Below are 18,620 nucleotides of genomic sequence, written 5' to 3'. Positions count from 1 at the left end.
AGGGAGGGGGGTGGGCAGGATGGAGTGGAGTGGGGGGGGAAATGGGACAACTGTAATAGCATAATCAATAAATATATTAAAAAAAAGAATAAATTAATTAACTTACATATAAAAAAAAAATCAAACCAGTAACGAGAAGTTAAGAGATGTTTACTGCAATTCATCTACTTTAAACAGAGCCAATCAATGCTCACTTACCTGGCTTTGGCTTAGGTCTCACATTTTCAGCCTCATCTCCATTAATGGTTACTGTCACGATGTGTGTGCTACAGTTTGACAAACCTGGATCCATTGAGACAGCTGTGGGGAGAAGCAACAGGTTATCTTTACAGACACCAGACAGAGGTCATGTTTCGTGACTTAAATGTCTTTGGAAGGAGACTGGGCTCATAATTCTTTTAACGTAGAATTCATGTGGGAAAACTAGTTTTCTCCAGTCACTTAGTATGTGCTGTAGGACTACAGAGCACATGCATAGTACTCATCTTCCTGAGAGTTCCTGAGTGAAGTCTGGTAAGTTCGAGGGGCTTTACCACATTAAGAAACATATCTTCTAGAGAGGATCGTGGCATGTGGCTGAGGTGAGTGGGTAGTAAAGCTTGGAACGTGGGCACCTCTGGAAGGCAACACAATTTCCTAATTTCTTCTCCAACTTCAGGTCCTTCCTGCTCAAACTTGTTCTCATTTCTAGGGGAGGGGAAGTTCACGTGAAGACGGTGCCCATATATAACTATGAGTCTCCTCAGTGAGTTAGCTAAAAAGCCATCTGAATTCTGACCATGAAGAACATCCAAAGCATCCTGCAACACACAGAAGAATCTGCTTGGCTAATTTTCAAAAGTCTGTCCCCAAATGCACACCTGGAAAGCAATACAAACCTGGAGAACATTCAGCAACGTCACCTTTATAGCCAGTTTCTTCCTCCAGCTCTCGCAGAGCAGCTGCTTCTGGGCTTTCATTATCATCTATGAGACCTGGAAGTCCAAATCACTTGTGAGGTGGGAGAGGAAAATCCACTTTTCTTTGAACCTCTGCTTCTAACATTGCTGGTGCCGAGCTACGTGAGAAGAATCAGAGGATTGTAAAAAGTGGTCTTACAGATAAAACTGAGGTTTGGAACTTTTACAGAAAAAAAAAAAGGGCAAAAGAATGAAATCCTAGGCAGATTAAGGTGGTTCTGACAGCTCTCATCTGTTCCCTTAGACGAGAGATTGCTTTCACGTGTCAGCACTAATGTACCGCATAGGCAGCATCCATCTGGGAGGACAAGTGACAGGGTGGTGGCCGAGGTTTGGGGCCTAGCTATGTGACTACAGCACAGAAAACCTGTTACTACTTTTCCCTCTTACGTAAGATGGAGACTGTTATCTATCTTGCCTTCCTCCCATACAGAACAATACTGAGATGCTATAGCGAAGTGCTGAGACAAAGCTCATGTCTGAGGGAAAAGAACAGAAAGGAGAGAACTGCAGGCTGGTGGACTGTAGGTAACTCCTGTGGTCATTGTGAGGAGTAAGTAGAGAGAGGCTAAGTGGGAGGGGGGCAGTAGCAACTCTTGAGTCATTTTCCTGAAAGGAATAAAAGACTGCAAAAAGAAAGGTGAAATACAGGCTCTTCAGTTATTTTTAAAGTTACTGATTTCTTCAGTGAAATGGAAGTAAATGAGAACAAAAAGTTGTTAATTGTACATTCTAGTACAGGATGGTATTTAAAAATATAAAACTTAAGCCACTAATGATAATTGAGATCTAATCTCTTCTGATGGGAACAACCCAACTAAGTCCTGTAATAATACATCACATAAGTTACAGATAGCTTAACTTACTGTGCAACTGGAAAAATATATTAGTGGAAATTAAGACAATTTCCTTGGCCTATCTACATATGGGAGGGTCAAGATAGCTTTCCCATTCATAGTTTTTGGAGTCTGGCCTAGTTATTACTGTGAATTTCTTGTCCGAGGTAGATCACTAGTGATAGAAGATGAAACAAATTGACAAATTAGGGAAAAGCAATTACTCAAAGAGGCTAGAAAGAATGTAGGAAAGAGGGCAGGTGGCTTGGAAAGGTGAGCTGTGACACCACGCCTTCCACCACCTCCACGGGTGACAGATCACAAGAGTGTGGCTGGAGGCACCTCACTGCAGAAGTGGTTTTGTGAACTTAAAAGCCCACGGACAGAGGCAAAGGTGTTAAATGTCTAACCCCTGCAGTACTTTGGCTCTGCCCTGACTCAGTCCAACAAGTCCCAAGCAGTAGTTTCCAGTGTGTAGTGCCTCACCTGCAGGGAATTCTAAGCAGTAGCATCCCATGGGTGGTCGGAACTGTTTCACCAGAACAATGCATTCATAATGAAGAGTTCTTTGCAGCACTGGGATAATCGTTACACCTGTCACAGGAAACAAAACAAAGAAGTCTCTAATGAAAGGTCAGTCACGCTAGCAGTCTCTCTACAGCAATCTAACTAAAACCCCGTGTTTTAAGAAATGCTGCCTTTGAAGTCTACCTTATAGTTGCCATTAGCAACAGGGAAGTTAAAAGATATAGTACTGGCAGTTAACTTGGAAATTATTCTCACTTAAAAATGTAATTAAAGAAAAAGTAATCACATTAATGTGTTGTTTATAAATCAGGTGAGTTCTGAGTTACTTGGCCTTAAAAACAACCCCCCACCAGATTCTAGAAAACACACTTCCCAGGAGGAGAACCGCCCCCCCACCCCAAACACACTCTCCCAGCAGGGAAAAGCAGCACTGTGCAGCCACTCTATTTGCTTCCAGTAAGAAAATCAGAGCAGAATGGAAAAACAGGCAAGATGTATTCCCCAACTTCCCCTAGACCAGAGGTGAGTTTCAGGATTTTTTCTGGAACCTCTGCAGTCAAAGCATTCACGCCTGGAAATGAAAGTGAACTGAATGAATACTTGTTTCCTAATCCCACTTCCGCATCAATGCATAGACCGCATGGTTGAGAGCATGGAGTGCTGCGAGTAAGTTTTCCACACTAAAGGCGCTCTCCTAGATCCTTTGAACAGAACACAGGATTTCTGTAAGTTGTAACATACCTAAACAGTATGACTTCAGATTCTATTGATTTGTACCTGGCTATAAATATTAGTACACCTTCCCCTCAAAAACACTGGAGCTTAGGTAACAGGAGCCAGAAGTTATTTATAAAGAAAGCTTAATTTAGTTATACAGCATTGCAAAAACAAATACTAGATTTAAAGATAAAGTACCATAGTTTGAGATAACTCTGCCCTGAGATCTTGGTTATAGTAAAAACAACAAAAACTCTCCTGCCCCTAGCTTACTACAATAATATGTGGGAATTTCTCTTAGGAACAATTTTAATAGGTTTGTACTCATTACCATCAGCCGACTGTCCTTTTCTCGTTGTACGTTTCACAGTTTCCCAAGTTCTATTCAGGCAGAGAAGAAAAAGCAGTCATTAGTGCTGAAGAGGAGACTGTTCTAGGTTTTGTGTGTACAGTCAGAACTTTACAAATGCAAAGCATGCAAATGTACTAATGGTAACGGTCAACAAGACCACAGCAATAGGCCCTGGCCGGGAGCTCAGTTGGTTAGAGCATCATCCCAATGTGTAACAAGGTTGTGGGTTCGATCCCTGGTCAGGACAAATACAAGCAACCAATGAATGCATAAATAAGTGGAACAGCAAATTGATGTTTCTCTCTCCAAAATCGATAATAATAATAATAAAAACACAGCAATAAAGAGCTGTATTTAAACAAAAAGTCAATTGTTCTGTCTTAACAGCTTCTGAAAATTACTAAAGAAAACCTGACACCCAATGTTTAGCCCTCCGGGTGCTGTCACTTGAGCTGCCTTTCAGATCAATTACTTGAAACACTTCAGTTTGGATCATAAATTTACAGGGGAACAGCACAGCTGGTGACTACAGCTTCTGAAGCTGTTAAGCAATTTATGCACAATAAGCTCCTACTGAGAAAGGAGACTCTGCCTAATGAAAACTAGTGAGTCAGTCATTTATACAATTTAGATATTAAAATCTGTGACCTTAAGTACACAATTTAAGAAAGTAGGACCTTTCTTAAATTAACGGAGGAATTCTTAAATTTAGGAGAGTGCCCTACTTTGCTCCTGTGACATCTAAGGGTAAAACAAGGTGACAGCAGGCTCCTGCTCCTGTTTATGGCTTTACCCTGAGTAGCTGTTGGTTTTGGGGGAACACTGTACTGAAAATCCAGTTATTGGGACGGGACAATCATGCTGTTTGCAGGGGGCAGGGCAGATGAGAGAAAGTCCCCCTTCACTCTCATTCCTTAAATAGGGGGAAAAAAACAAAACAAAACAGTTGTAAGAGATGGGAGTGAAGAAGGAAGTAATTTTGGATCTAAGAGAAGACACCTGAGTGGTATAAGAAAGGCATCAACGCGTCTCCCTACAGTAGCAGTGAGTATAAGATGTACTACTTGGAAGAACTCTTACACTTTTTATCTGGTTGTCTTTAAGGTTTGGATCATGCCACATTTCTATTTAAAAAATTCAGATATTTAATCCAGTTAAAAATAAACTTTCTGTAAACTGCAGATCTTTCAGTACTGAACCCGAATCCTATAGGGCAAATCTGTCAAAATGAACCTATGAAAATCAAAGAGATAACTATGAAAACTCACAGCTGCCCAACATTCCTGTTAGTAGCAAGAAGCCAACCAACAAGCAATTCTGATAAGTCAATAATACATATTGCAAGAGACAAAACACCTTCTGGTATGGCTCTCTCTGCTGCCTCTTAAGGTTAGTCCTAAAGACTGAAGAAGACAGTGCTGGGAAAAGCACTGAAGGTCCCATCCCAAATACACTAGGAATAAGGGAAACAAAAGAATAGCATCATTATAGTGGTTAAGATGAGGTAAATAAGCAGTAATGAGCCATCAGTTATGAGCAATAAAATATAAATGCATTTATAGGAAACACTAGAATTAAGAATGCCCCATGAGAGCTCTAGTCATCTTAAAGGGACTCTGAGAGGTGTACTTTGGATTGGTGAGAAAAATCTTAGTCTCCACTTACTTACTAGCTAACCCCACAGACACGACCTCCTGAAGTCTGTTTTCTCATTTGTAAGACTAGAGCACTAAGAGTACATGATTTCACAAGCCCCTTGTAGCTACAGAAGACTGATTCTAGTTACTCCATTATTTAGTTTTTGTTACAGGAAAGCTGTTTTGCTTTCTTCCCTCTAGTCAAGCAAACACATGAAGTTGGAAGGGCCAGAAGTTCCGTCCTGAATGTCAATTAACGGGGCATAGCACACTTTTACACTTCTAAAACTAATTCCAAAGCTTCCATGAATAAGACAGTGAAACAAAGGATTCTCTAGCTGCTATTTTATTTATCTTTATGTACATACTTTTGTATCAGGTAATAGAAACATTTGATAACTTTATAAATCATAGCCTACTATGAAGTACAGAGTTTCATTCTCCCAAGCTAGACATTCTGTATGAAATGTCAGTGCTTCATGGAAGACCTCTTTGGAGGCTGCAAGGAAGACTGGAGGTGAACATGCTATAAGTTTGCCATGTGAGTATGGCAGTTTGGTAGACTTTAGAGCCCGCTCCCAAAAGGTGAGACCTAATGAGTACTTTGAAAATAATCCCAGAATAATTCTGATGCACATCCCAAGTACAGTGCTGGAAGGAAGGAAGAGTGAAGAGATGAGCAAACCAACACATGCTCCTCAGACTAGTGTTAAGGGTTTTATTTTGTTATAAAGGTTATAAGGGAAGAGAACCCAATGATATCACTGTAAGTTGGGTTTTAATCTCTATCCATAGCTTCACAAATATAAGTACATTTAAACATACTTGGCCTTGCCACATTTCTGAATCCCTTACTTAGTTCATATTTAGTTCTATACAGCAAACTCACTTTAAATAATAGGTAATATATTATTCACTGTGGTGCTGGATTGCAGTGTGCTTGGCTTTCTTTTGGGTTTTAATTTAACAGTGTTACAGATATCTTAATGTTTCCCACAGCTCTCCCACATTGGGCCTTATTGGTATTTTTGCTAGTTTAATAGACAAAATCAAAAGTTGTTTAAATTACTGGTAAGTCCATCACTTTCACACTGGCGATAGATGTATTTCTCACAAAGAAACTGTATTCTTATTTGATCACTTAAATGGTGTTTTTATGTTAATGAATTTATATCATAAAGTCTAGATGCTAAATTTAGTTACATTTTCATATTTTCTCATCTGTTTTATTCCTTTTTATACTTCACTAAGTAGATGCTTAATCTAGCTTAGTACATTCTTGATACTTATAAAAAATTACTAAACAGAAAATCTGAAAAAGAAAAAAGTTAATCACATAGCTACCATTAGTATTTTTTTACTTTTCCTTCTAGCCTCTCCTTACACATTATCTGGCACAATTTAAAAAGCATATATATAATTTCCTGTTTTTATCAATTTACTAACTTTTCTCATATTACTAGGTTGTCTTCGTAATCTGCTTTGTAGATGGCTGCATAGATTTTATCAACTGACTACACTGTAACAATTATTTATTTTTAGAATGTTTAGGTTGCTTTCAATTTATTTTTGCCTTTTAAAATCTTTAACATTTTTCAGGCATAAATCTGATCTCAAATAGTTCTTTTAAGGACAGTCTCAGACCCCATGGTGACCTGGCCCCAAACAGCTCCCTAATCACCACCCCCCACAACCATACCTTCATAGCAATTGATACATATTGTGACATGCTTTACAAAACTTTTTTTTTCCAACTTACATTTCCACAAGCAAGGTGTAAGCATGTAACTTTTACCTCAAATGTTTCCTCTTTAATTCTAATACAGAGATTAGAATTGCTTTAATTAGAAGGAAAGAACCTGTATTATTAATTATATTGCTGCTTTATCAACTTAAATTAGGCGTGTCAAAAAAGTTTTAGGTTCACACTAATCTATTGGGGAGAATGGTGTTGAAAGACATTCCTGACTAGTTACTATAACAAATTCACAACATAATTTTATTCAGAGAATGTAAGTGATTTAAACTTTCTAACAATGGAAAAGCAGCTAAATTAGATTAAGGTAGTTTATAATGAGGAAAATATCAAAGTTTATGCCAAACACTAAATAGAGAATGTGAGAGCCCCCAATACCGACTATTTTACAAAATAAAAAATATATTTACCTTGTTTTACCTGTAGGATCCATGTAAGTTGTTTTTTCAAACTTGACCCATTTTCCTTCTGCTGTTAACTAAAAGGAAATCAGACGATACATAAATTGGGAACCTTTCAAACTGAGTTGCTTTTACTTAGGTTTTTTCCCTGACATTTTCTCTATATGGTCCCCCCCCCAATTATCATGTTTCCCTTCCAAAAATTCATGTGCAAGTTTTCAGCTGAAGAGTATTAAAAGTTTTTTCCTGCCCTGGCTGGTGTGGCTCAGTGGATTAAGCACTGGCCTGGAAACTGAAAGGTCGCCGGTTGGCTCCCCAGTCAGGGCACATACCTGGGTTGCGGGCCAGGTCCCCAGTTGGGGGCATCACATTGATGTTTCTCTCCCTCTCTTTCTCCCTCCCATCTCCTCTCTGAAAGCAAATATATAAAATCTTTAAAAAAAAATTTTAAAGCATTGTTTTCCGGAAGGGTGGTTTTGCTTCTATTTGGAGTTTTGGAGGTAGTACTGAGAGGCGCAAAGAAATGACAGTGGCAAACTCTTGGGGGTGGGGTGGGGAGGGAAGATTGGAAGGAGCACAGAGGAGTGATGGATTCTCTGGGACGCTTCTCATATTCTGGCATCGGATCTGGGAGCTAGTCACATGGGTGTGTATGTTTACTCTGTAAACTCATTAATGGCATTTTACTTTCAATGACTATGCAACAAATTTGACTATAGGGAAACCATGTCCAATGACTGGATTTCCAGTAATGACACATGGGTTTCCCACCCAATCTGAGTGAAACGTTCAGCGTTGTTCTGCTTAGACATTGGGGAATTTAGGTCCCCAGAACTAGCTTACCCATGGCACTATACTGCACTAATAGGAGAGTGTCCTGTGTACATATAAAGCAGTACATGCTTCCCACTATCCTGCCTTTCTTTCACTTCTTACCGGAAGCAACCTACTAATTAGCAGCAGATCTAGTCACAGATAACATGGAGAGAATTTATTTACTTTTTAACAGGAAAATATTCTGATTTTTATTTTTGCATGTTATTCTCAAGTACACAATTATAATAATGCCATACATCCCTATATGATTTTTTAATGTATTTTATTTTTTTTCACAAGATGCACAGAGGGACATACAATATTTAATAGGAAATTTCTATAAAACAGTAACATATCCTTGTGAAAATCTGTACCTCTTTACAACATTTAACTGAAATATCTTTTTAGCGTTGCTAATCAAATTTGTTTTAAGAATTAAAACTAGGACGTAACTAATATCAATATGTAACAATGACTAGAATTTCATTTTCTCTCTATACAAATATATTGTATCATATTCATTTGGCCAAACCCTTAAATACATTTTAAAGATTTCAATATTGTGCTTTAAAAAGAACTGCTTGATGCCAAACTATGTAAGAGGAATATAAAGTGTGTAAAATTCTGTTCTTTATTTTTAAAAATATAGAAAACCAATTATTTATATTTTCTGTATTAGTTTTACAGGATTTTTTTTTGAAGTTTTTATTCTCCAGTTATTTCACTTTCCCTAAATTGAACTTCTTCTGTTTAAGGATGAAACAATTTAGTACACAACAAAAATCTAAAAACAGGACACCAACTAGACCACAAAGCACTGATGAAACGGCTTAATGAATGTATTTCCCAGTTTTTTTCATTAGGATGTGAAAGAAGTTTTTGCAAGGCTCTCCATTCCACATCAAAGCTACTTGTCTCCTCAATATAATACCCACCCCAATGAAATATAATTTGAGTATTGGTATGCATAATAATCACTAGGACTCAAAGAAAAATACACATTCTGGGGGTTTTGTGGAGGCCACTGTGAGACAAAGAATTTGAAATAAATAATTATAAAATACAAAAATAAAAAGCCAGGGTTTTTTTTTCTCTGCAAATTCTTGGTTTAATAAGGATGTGTTTGTTTATTGTGAGAAAAAAAGGTCCCACATCAGGCTGTTCACAAAAATAACCCACAGTATCAACTTTAGAAAACAAATCTTAAGACCATCACACTAATTATTTTCCTAGAGGATGCATTGGCCAGCTCTTATTCACAAAAATACACTGTTACGTTTGTGTTGAACAGTCCCACGTGTGCTGCATACACCTCTTAACTCAAAGCTGCTCGCAGGTGCTACTCAACTAATGAGATTGCCGTTGCAGTTAAGCAGCTACTGAACTCATATGAATGAAAAGAATTGTACTTCCTGTATAACGAGAGATTATTTTGGAGACCTTTGATAAAAACTGTACATCCTTTTTATTAAGTTGTAAAGAGGTATCAAAATTAAAACCAAAAATTACAGGGTAAGACTTAACTACTAGGAGCATCAAAGGAAGTGAAAGTGGGACTAGGCGCGGGGCAGTAAGAATTAATAAACACGGGAGGTACAAGGGTGGGGAGGACAGTGAGCACATGCTGAAGATGCTAGGGGAGAGGATCCCGTGAACATTTTGATCTTAGACAAGGTAAAGAAATAATGGGACAAGATTTCTAAATCCCACTATGTGCTTAAGAGTCATCCTCTCCTTCCTCAGTCTTTTTCATCATCCTTCATCACCTCCAGCCGGTCATCCCCCATCTTCATTATCATAATCATCCAGCAGGTCCCCTCCTCAGCAGAGTCATCTGCACCCCGCTCCCTCAGACTCCCTCTTCACATTAGTCTTATCTTTCTTCCGGGAGCTGCTGCTCTGCACTTCTTATGACTTATTTGTCTCTCCTTGTTTTCTCTGATCTTTTTCACTTTTTTCTAGGCTTTCCAGTAGAGAATCCACTGTTTGTTTTATCGGGGTCAATTCCTTCTTAATGGCCTGAAGATCATCTCAACTTTCCAGATTTGGAAGAAGATCCTTGCTGTCTACTCTTAGAATTGAAGCCATTTTTGCCCCTTCGTGAGATGTTTCCTGATACATGGTGTTTTGAGGGCACTACAGCCCGAGCAACGGGAGGGAGGAGGAACACTTGATGGGTAACTGTACACCCTCTTGGATAAGAAGAACACAGAACTCCTGTCATAATCCTGTTGAAAGTCAGAGTCCAAGTGAACAGAGGAGCCATACATCTCTGCTGCAGATCGTTTCACTCCTGCTTTTCCTTGGTTCACTTTCGGCTCTGCAGCCAGAGTAATGTCTAAAACCTGGCCAGCAGTCATTCTGCCATCCTCTCCTGCCACTGCAGCCTGGGCACTTCTCTCATTAACATACTGCATAAAGGCAAAGGCAAAGCCCTTATGAATGGAGCAACCCATAATTTTGCCATATTTTGCGAAGAGAGCCTCCACATCAGATTTCTCGACCACAGGAGTGTTCAGATTCCCAGTGAATACGAGGGAGTTCATGGGGCAAGGATCTGCCTTATTGGTAACATTGCAGGCCATTGTCTTTGATGACAAGGCTCCTCACAAAGCTGAAATGTAGCTGAAGATCAAAAAAATCTCACCGGAGGGAGAGGGAGAAGAGATTCGATTCTGAATCCCCTACTCCTGGGTTCTACGTGGAGTAGACGACTGCTGATCGAGGTCAGAAATGCGGCCACAACCGCTTGGCCTTGTCTCTTCACAAAATGGCCTACAGGATGTTTTAAACTGAGTAAATTTCTACTTTCATTGAAGTGTTTTACATTACCGCTGAGAAAAATAAAAATGGAGATTTTACAGGTTCTCCAAAAACAAAACAAAACAAAACTAAACTAAACTAAACTAAACTAAACTCAGAGCTTTCAAGAATAGTACTGCAGGGCAATGAACCACACAATGTTACATTTTTATTTTTTTAATATGTTATTACAGTTGCTCCATTTTCTCCCTTTATTCCCCTCTGCTCAGCACCCCCCTGCACCCTCCTTCCCCCCCAGTTCATGTCCATGGGTCATACATGTAAGGTCTTTGGCTTCCACATTTCCTGTACTATTCTTAACCTGCCCCTGTCTATTTTGAACCTACCATTTATGCTTCTTATTCCCTGTACCCTTTTCCCCCATTTTCCCCCTGCCCTCCCCACTGATAACCCTCCATGTGATCTCCATTTCTGTGATTTTGTTCCTGTTCTAGTTGTTTGCTTAGTTTTTGTTTTTGTTTTTCTTTTTTTTAGGTTCATTTGTTGATAGTTGTTTTCCTCTATTTTGTGACCAAATTCAACCAATTCTGTGAGCATCCTGATTACCAGTGTTTTGAACTGTGCACCTGACTGGCTATCTCTTTGTTGCTTAGTTGTATTTTTTCTGCAGGTTTGATCTGTTCTTTCATTCGGGCCTTTTTTTTTTTTTTTTTTTTTTTTGTCTCAGAGCACCTGTTACATAGTAAGGGGTGGAGCCTTAGGTATTCGCCAGGGTAGGGCAACCCACTTGGCTATGTTGTGATGCTGTCTGTGGGGGAGGGGTCTGAGAGGGAACAGCACTGCTTGCTGTGCTATCTGCTGGCTTTCAATCACTTCCTCTGCTACCCACAAGCAAATTGGGCCCTTCTGGTGCTGATTCCCCGGGTGGGTGGGTTTGTGTACATTCTAGGACCCTGTGGGTCTCTCCAATGAACTCTCCTGTGAGGCTGGGAGTTTGTCCCACCACCACCTCAATCCCAGGAAAGGCCACAGAAGTTTTCAGTCAGAGGCTTGAGGCTTTATTTCCTGACACCAGAACCCTGGATTGTGGGGTCTGTCTCACTCCCCAGTTGTTCCTCCCAGTTTATCTGCACACAAATGTGGGACCACGGGTCTGCCAGCTAATACCTCACCCAGTCCTCCAACCACTGCCTTGCTGTGTGTCTTCTTTGCCCCGGCTGCCCATCTCCACCCCTCCTACTGGCCTGGGTGAATGTTTCTTTAACTCCCTTGTTGTCGGCTTTCCACAGAGTTCGGTTTTCTGGCAGTTCTGGTTGTTTTTTGTTTTTCAATTTGTTGTTATCCTTTGGTTGTGCAAGGAGGCACAGTGTATCTACCTGTGCCTCCATCTTGGCTGGAAGTCGCCAGGTGACATCTTTAAAAACCATATTATGGAGGCCAAGAGGGCACTGAAGTTCCCACGGGGACAGGCCCAGGCCTTGGTTCTGACCTGGTTTATGTTGGAGTTCATTCCCACTTAAAGCACTTGATTTAGAACTGGACTAATCAATCCAGCACTTCAGAGGCTTGACAAATACCCAATATTTAGATTTCTAGCTCTATAAACTCTTGAACACAGATATCAACAGCAAAGAGAAAGATGAAAGGTAAAACCTGAAAGTGCAAAGAGCACCCTAATGAAGTGGCAAGGCAGCTACCAAGGGGGGAGAAAAATCCTAAATCTCCCACAAATGTGCTGATAGCCAATTTAAGGACCACAAGTACTGTTTTCTGTTCTTCAAAATTCATCTTCACATAATCAAATTCTAACTAACTGCACTCATGAATTTGTAACTCTGAGCCATAACTATTTGTTTAAAAAGGGCCAGCTCTTGCCCTGGCCTCTGTGGCTCTGTTGGTTGGAGTGTAGTCCCCGTAATCTGAAAGGTCCCAGGTTAGTTTCTGGTTGGGGCACATGCCTGGGTTGTGGGCGCATACAGGAGGTGAACGATCGATGTTTCTCTCTCACATCAATGTTCTCTTCATCTCTCCCTCTCTAAAATTAATGGGTATGTCCTCAGGTGACAGTAAGAAAAAAAAAGTCAACCCTCAAACACAAAATGATGAAAGACTTCCAAATAAGGTTTCAGATTTTCCTCATTCACTTAAAACATATCTTTATCTTATATTCTAATAAAAGCCAGCTTGAGTGTTAAGTTTTTGAAAGTTTCCTAACTATAACTAAGTAATAGAGCGTAGGCTGAGTGTGCCAAGTGCAGTGCCCAATCTCTGCTACATGGAGCCATAGCTTCCTCATCTCCCTACCTCGGGGACAGAGTTCCCTCAGCAGCTTCTCAGAGAGAAATGAGGGAAGTTTGTCTGGATACTCATTAGCTTTTCCGAAAAATATAAAGGCATGGAGCTGAAGTTGTATGAAAACATTCTATCTAGAACATCTCAACTTCTACTTTTCAATTACCGAAGATATTTATAAGAAAATACCTTTACTCTTAAAAATACTAGTGTCCTTATTTTTCTTCTAATTCTTCCCCTGAGTAGTCTCTCTGAAGAGCATGATTAACAAAATGCTCTCATACGTACCTTTCATGTTATTGTAAACTTGATACTTTTCATTATAGATGTTAAACAACTACTAGTTGGAGTTGTGTGTATAAAGATTTAAGATAAGCAACACACAGATACATGTTGTTTATATATATCTGTATCTATTTTTAAATATATATATGCATTTCTATAATTCAGGCTACATTTACATATATGAAGTTGCAAAAGATCCTCTAGGACAGTGTCCCCAACATTTTTGGCACCAGGGATTGGTTTCATGGAGGACAATTTTCCCATGGACCAGTGGGGTGGGTTGGGGAGGGAATGGTTTTATAGCCTGCCACCAGATGCAGCTCAGTTGTCACTTGCCACTCACTGATAGGGTTTTGATATGCATCTGCAAGCAATTGGTTTATTATGGTCTCTGTGCAGTCAAACTTCTCTGCTAGTGATAACCTGTACTTGCAGCTGCTCCCCAGCGCTAGCCTCACCGCCTCAGCTCCACCTCAGATCACCAGGCAATAGATCCTCATGAACACACAACCTAGATCCCTCGTGTGTGCAGTTCACAGCAGGGTTTGCGCTCCTATGAGAATTCTAAAGCTGCCGCTGGTCTGACAGAGGGTGCTCAGCCAGTAATTCAAGCAATGGGGAGTGCCTGGAAATACACACGAGGCTTTGGGTGCTCCCATGCTGTGCGGCCCCGGGGGTTCCTTAACAGGTTCCATCTGTGGCCAAGGAGTTGGGGAGCCCTGCTCTAGGAGGTTCCAAAATGCCATCCTTAGTAAGTCTCATTTGTAGCACACAATCAAAGACGAAGCAACACAGAAAGAATAATCAAAATACAACAGGAACAAGCAAAATTTTTCAATAAAGTTTTCTGAAAGTTTACTGACAAATGATATAAATACTTAAAGCCCACCAAAAGTATATTCTGTCTGCTAGAGAAAATGAAAAGTAGCCCTGGCTGGTGTGGTTTAGTGGATTGAGTGCTGGCCAGTGAACAAAAAGGTCACCGGTTCGATTCCCAGTCAGGGCACATGCCTCGGTTGTGGGCTAGATCCCCAGTTGGGGGTGTGTGAGAGGCAATGGGTATCTCACATATCGATGTTTCTCTCCCCCCTTTCTCCCTCCCTTCCCGTCTCTAAAGATAAATCTTTTAAAAAAAGAAAAAACAAAAAGTAAACAAACTCAGCTACTGTTCTTTATTCAGCAATGCCATGGGCAAAAGCTCAAATGGAAAGTTTCATTGTCATTTGGTCTGAAAAGATTAATAAGCAAGACAAGTAAATAACTTCCGTGTTGGCATAATTAGACCTGACGGTTAAATCTCCCATTTGTTGTAGTAGATGTCTCTGACAATTTTCTTGTGAGAAATTTATAGGGGAAAACGGTTACTCTGAAAGTAATCATGTTGACGCAATCTAAAGTTACCCTAGCTTTAAGTGGTCTTAAAAGAGTACCATCATGGTAAGCAAGGTAAATATTTAAATAAATATAAAACTAGTAAGAGAAATTTCATAATAGAGGCAAGGATTACTTCATTAAAATCAACTTGCTTGTTGCTGCTTTTCCCCATTGATTGAATAGAATTCAGAACACACTACTGAACAAAGTGTAAAAAAAAAAATAAGTCAACTAGAGGGAATATTCTATTTGTACACAGCATAAATCAATATACAGTATTGTATGTGGACGAGACCGATTGGCTTTAAAATGAATTTTCTGCTTCGAGGCCAACGTCTCCACAAATGTCTGTGGAAGTACTGCTTAGGACAGGCTCTCTTTTTTTATGATGCTGCATTAACTGCTGTTTTTCTCTGAAGGTCTTTGGAACCCTTTCTTGCAGGACTCACTGTGAGGGTGGCTCTTTGTATGAGTGGAAACAGGTGCCATGTGAAGCCTCAGGCATCTGTTGTGCTATACTCACAGTACTCACACCGATACACTTTCCTACCACTGCGTGTCTTCATATGCTTTTTAAGCTCATTTTGTTTCCTAAATACTTTTCTACATCTCTTGCCCCTAAATGGAAGACCTTTTGTGTGAACTGGGAGAATATGGCAACTTAGAAATGATCTGCAATCTTAAAGTTACCGTGTCAACACTGGTACAATTGTTGCCTTGGGGGCAGCCACGTGTTTATTGAGTCCTAAAGGCCCATGAAAACCTTTATCACACATGTCACACTTTATGGGGGCAGTCCTTCGTGTGACCTGAAATTGTGTCAAATCGCTTGAGTTCTCACTCTTCCGGTCACAATGCAAACAATGATGTGGTTTGCTTTTTTGGTGAATAAGAGCATGTTGCTGCACCTCTTTGGTATCTGAGAAAGTCCAAAGACAAATGTCACACTTGAAAGGGAGCTCTTTACTATGCTTAGTTTTTACATGTGTTTTCATAGACCAGTCTGCAGACCTGTATTCGCAGTACTCGCATTGGTGTATGGCTTCTCCCCGTATGGATTTGCATGTGCCTTTTGAGCTGATGGGTGATGAAACCTTTACCAAACTCCACACAAATACTGAGGAAAGTTCTTGCTGTGGACTGCATTTTGTTGGCTCCTTTTTCCTTATTCACCATTTTGTGAGTAAATATAGCCCCAACACGGGAGAAATGCCCCCCATATTCATCCCTTTCGATGGCCTTCTGTCTTGTTGGTCAGTTTATGGCTCTCCAGGTGGCCGTGTAAACTTATCTTCTTGTTGGTAGTGTAATCAGTGAGTACAGCGGTACTTCTTCTTGGCAAGGTGTTCAGGATGGGTTTTCATATGCTTTTTCAAAAAACCTCTTGACTTAAACTTTTCCCCACAAGTCATGCAAGGATAGATAGTCAAGGGATGTCCACCAGGGCCCTGATTACTGCTGTTTGGTACTGCCTCGAATCATGTCCTCTCTTGAGCCCAGTGACTCATCTATATGCAAGAGGTGCTTGCAGTGCCATTCTGGTTTTCAATTCCATCTGAGTTATTACCATAAGCTGCTGCCCACACTGTTAGTGTGAAGGTTTTATTTCATGTCATCGATTTGCTGTTCATGTGTGGTGGTGGTGCTGCTGCAGCTGCATCCTAATCTCCCACAACCACGTTGACATAAACTTCAGCAATTTCAGCAACATTGATCACAGATGTTTATCTTCTTGCTGAGAGTCATTGACAGTCATATAAACTATCTTTTCCCTTGGCCCACATTCAACTCCATGATCATTCTTAGGCTCTTTCTCCACAATGTCTACAGTGCCACCTAAGTCATCCTCTTCAGGGTCAGCATTAAAAATGTGCACCTTGATGACTTCAGGTCAAGTGCCATCCACTTTACAAGGATCGATTTCTGATTCTGCAGCCAAGGTCATTCCAGAGGAACTGTCGTGTTCTATTTTACCAGCATCATCCAAGGAAATCATTAAGGTAGTCCTCACAGTTGCTGTTATCATCTTGCTGGTTCACCGGAGGTGGTTCATTGGCATCTATGACTGCTTCAGAGGCACTCTGTGCTCCCAGTACTTCTTCTGAAACTGTCAATACATCCGTTGTCAGAGGATCATTGATGATTTCCGCCTTTACTACACTGTCATGAACCACACGTTCAATGTGTCCAACATCAGACACATGTATACATTCACCTGTCATTACGTATTGATACAAACATGGATGCTGAAGTAATGCCAGAAGCTAAAACATACCTGAGGCTGTATAATGTTCTAAAGAAACTTCAGTTACATCTGAGTCCAGCACTTCCTCAGGAATGAGGACCATTTCAGCTACATCTGCTTCTTCCATATCTGGGCATTGAATATCTTCTATTCAATGTCCTCAATAACTTCTTGGATTACAACCGAGTCTGGGTCATCAGGAACAAAGTTATGCACAGTTATGTCTGAATCCACAACATCTGAAGCAATTGTTTCTTACGCTTCCACAACAGTTTGGTCATCATCCATATGTGTAGAGTTCTGAAAAACTGTTGCATCAAATAATGAGTTTGGCTCTTGCAATTACAATTCAAGTCCATCTTCATTCATGGCCTTTCATTTTCTTCAGTCACAGTTTCTTATACCTGCAGCCTTGGCCCTTGTGTGGTGCCCTGGGCCAGCCACGGTGTGGACCTGAGGCCCTCCTCCTGGGCCACCAGGTGACTGTTCCCCAACACCCGCCATTTACAGAGCCACCTCTGTCTCTGCTTGGGACAGCCAGGCTCCTCCCTGACCCTAACTGTGGCCTCCTCAGGGCCTGCTGGACACCCAGTGCCACTCTGCCTGGCCTAGCCTAGAAGGACACCTTCTCGCTGCAACAGAACCCAGACCTCACTGGACCACACTGGAGAGATTTTTAAATCACACAAGAACTAGAGAAAGGTGTCAAGATCAGAGTTCCAAAATGAAGGGTTTAAAATCTATCCACTGCAATGGCCTCTATAGGAAAAGGTTTTTTAAAAGCTAAACTAAGTAACATACAAAACATACATTTGTCCTGGAATTCAGACTACAGCTACAAAGCTAGGTTTTTATTATTATTATGGATATGAGACCATAAACAGCTAATTAAGATGAGATACCTAACTATGAAATGTCTAAGCCCTAAAACTCACATAAGATTTTTTGTTCTACCCAGGGCAACTTTTAGTAAAAATTGAGAATTTTTGTATCAGCCAAAGTCCATTTTTAAAATAGGCTCAATTTCACTAATACATACAGTAAAGAGGGATACACTGCTACTCCCACACAAGCTCACCACGTCCCCGAGTTCTAAAAAGGGAGTAGGAACAATGTTTAAAAACTGTCTTTAAGAATTACAAATAATTTGAAACAACAAATAGTCTATACATTTCTTTGAAACTTAGCATTATGTGGGGAGGGAAAGGGAAGTGAAAAACAATTTATACCTCCTCTGAAATAATAAACTGTTTGGTTTTTTGAGAAGAATCTGCTGGTTCTTGGTTTTCCATTTTCAAACTGATTAGTCTTTCCAGTCCTTAGGCGAGAAGTTCACACTGCAAGAGAAAGAGAGATTATGTTTAAGCTACATTTATTTTTCTGAATTAAAAACGTATTCATAGGCCACTGGTCAAAGTACTTAAATGGTGAAAAACTAATCTGTCATCAAAGGTGCCTTTCTCATATGAGGAGCTGGGAGAACTGCCATAGATGGGAAAGTAAACACAAAGCCAGGGAAGAACTTAAAGCCATCCCAGCTCAGTCCAGTCCATGGTAGCCAAGTTCCTACTATGCATGTTCCAGGACACCTAACATTCTTAGATTTTCTAACTCCAAATTTAATAAACTTTCCAAGGGGATAGCACAAAGATTTTACAT

The 18,620-nt window shown here is 40.2% G+C and overlaps 2 protein-coding genes and 1 pseudogene across 5 annotated transcripts in view; 1 reads left to right on the top strand and 2 right to left on the bottom strand.

Annotated features, from left to right (window-relative positions):
- The window catches only part of SEC61A2 (SEC61 translocon subunit alpha 2), a 43,495-nt gene extending 32,222 nt beyond the window's left edge, over window positions 1-11,273 (top strand). The window contains exon 12 of one of the 2 annotated variants that reach the window (XM_053922881.2): window positions 9,965-11,273. In XM_053922881.2, the coding sequence (XP_053778856.1) occupies window positions 9,965-10,025 (61 nt within the window). In that variant the 3' untranslated portion in view covers window positions 10,026-11,273. Of the gene's footprint in view, window positions 1-691; window positions 831-9,964 lie in introns of those variants that run through there. The other variant, XM_053922882.2, reaches the window with a different exon arrangement.
- NUDT5 (nudix hydrolase 5) overlaps window positions 1-18,620 on the bottom strand; it is a 37,709-nt gene that overhangs the window by 6,349 nt on the left and 12,740 nt on the right. For all 3 annotated transcript variants that reach the window (XR_008426695.2, XR_008426696.2, XM_024580238.3), the window contains exons 2-7: window positions 18,191-18,298; window positions 7,196-7,263; window positions 3,372-3,421; window positions 2,282-2,389; window positions 879-974; window positions 199-300 (exon numbers count right to left, since the gene is read on the bottom strand). Coding sequence is in view for 1 of the 3 variants with exons in the window: in XM_024580238.3 (XP_024436006.2) it covers window positions 199-300; window positions 879-974; window positions 2,282-2,389; window positions 3,372-3,421; window positions 7,196-7,263; window positions 18,191-18,253 (487 nt within the window). In the remaining 2 variants the exon portion in view is untranslated. The remainder of the gene's footprint in view (window positions 1-198; window positions 301-878; window positions 975-2,281; window positions 2,390-3,371; window positions 3,422-7,195; window positions 7,264-18,190; window positions 18,299-18,620) is intronic.
- Window positions 14,798-17,684, bottom strand: LOC112322628 (zinc finger X-chromosomal protein pseudogene; annotated as a pseudogene).

The sequence above is a fragment of the Desmodus rotundus genome, chromosome 4, assembly GCF_022682495.2.
Source record: "Desmodus rotundus isolate HL8 chromosome 4, HLdesRot8A.1, whole genome shotgun sequence".
NCBI classification, from domain to species: Eukaryota; Metazoa; Chordata; class Mammalia; order Chiroptera; family Phyllostomidae; genus Desmodus; species Desmodus rotundus.
The sequence above is the reverse complement of the archived record's forward strand: the minus strand, read 5'-3'. Positions and strand labels throughout refer to the sequence as shown.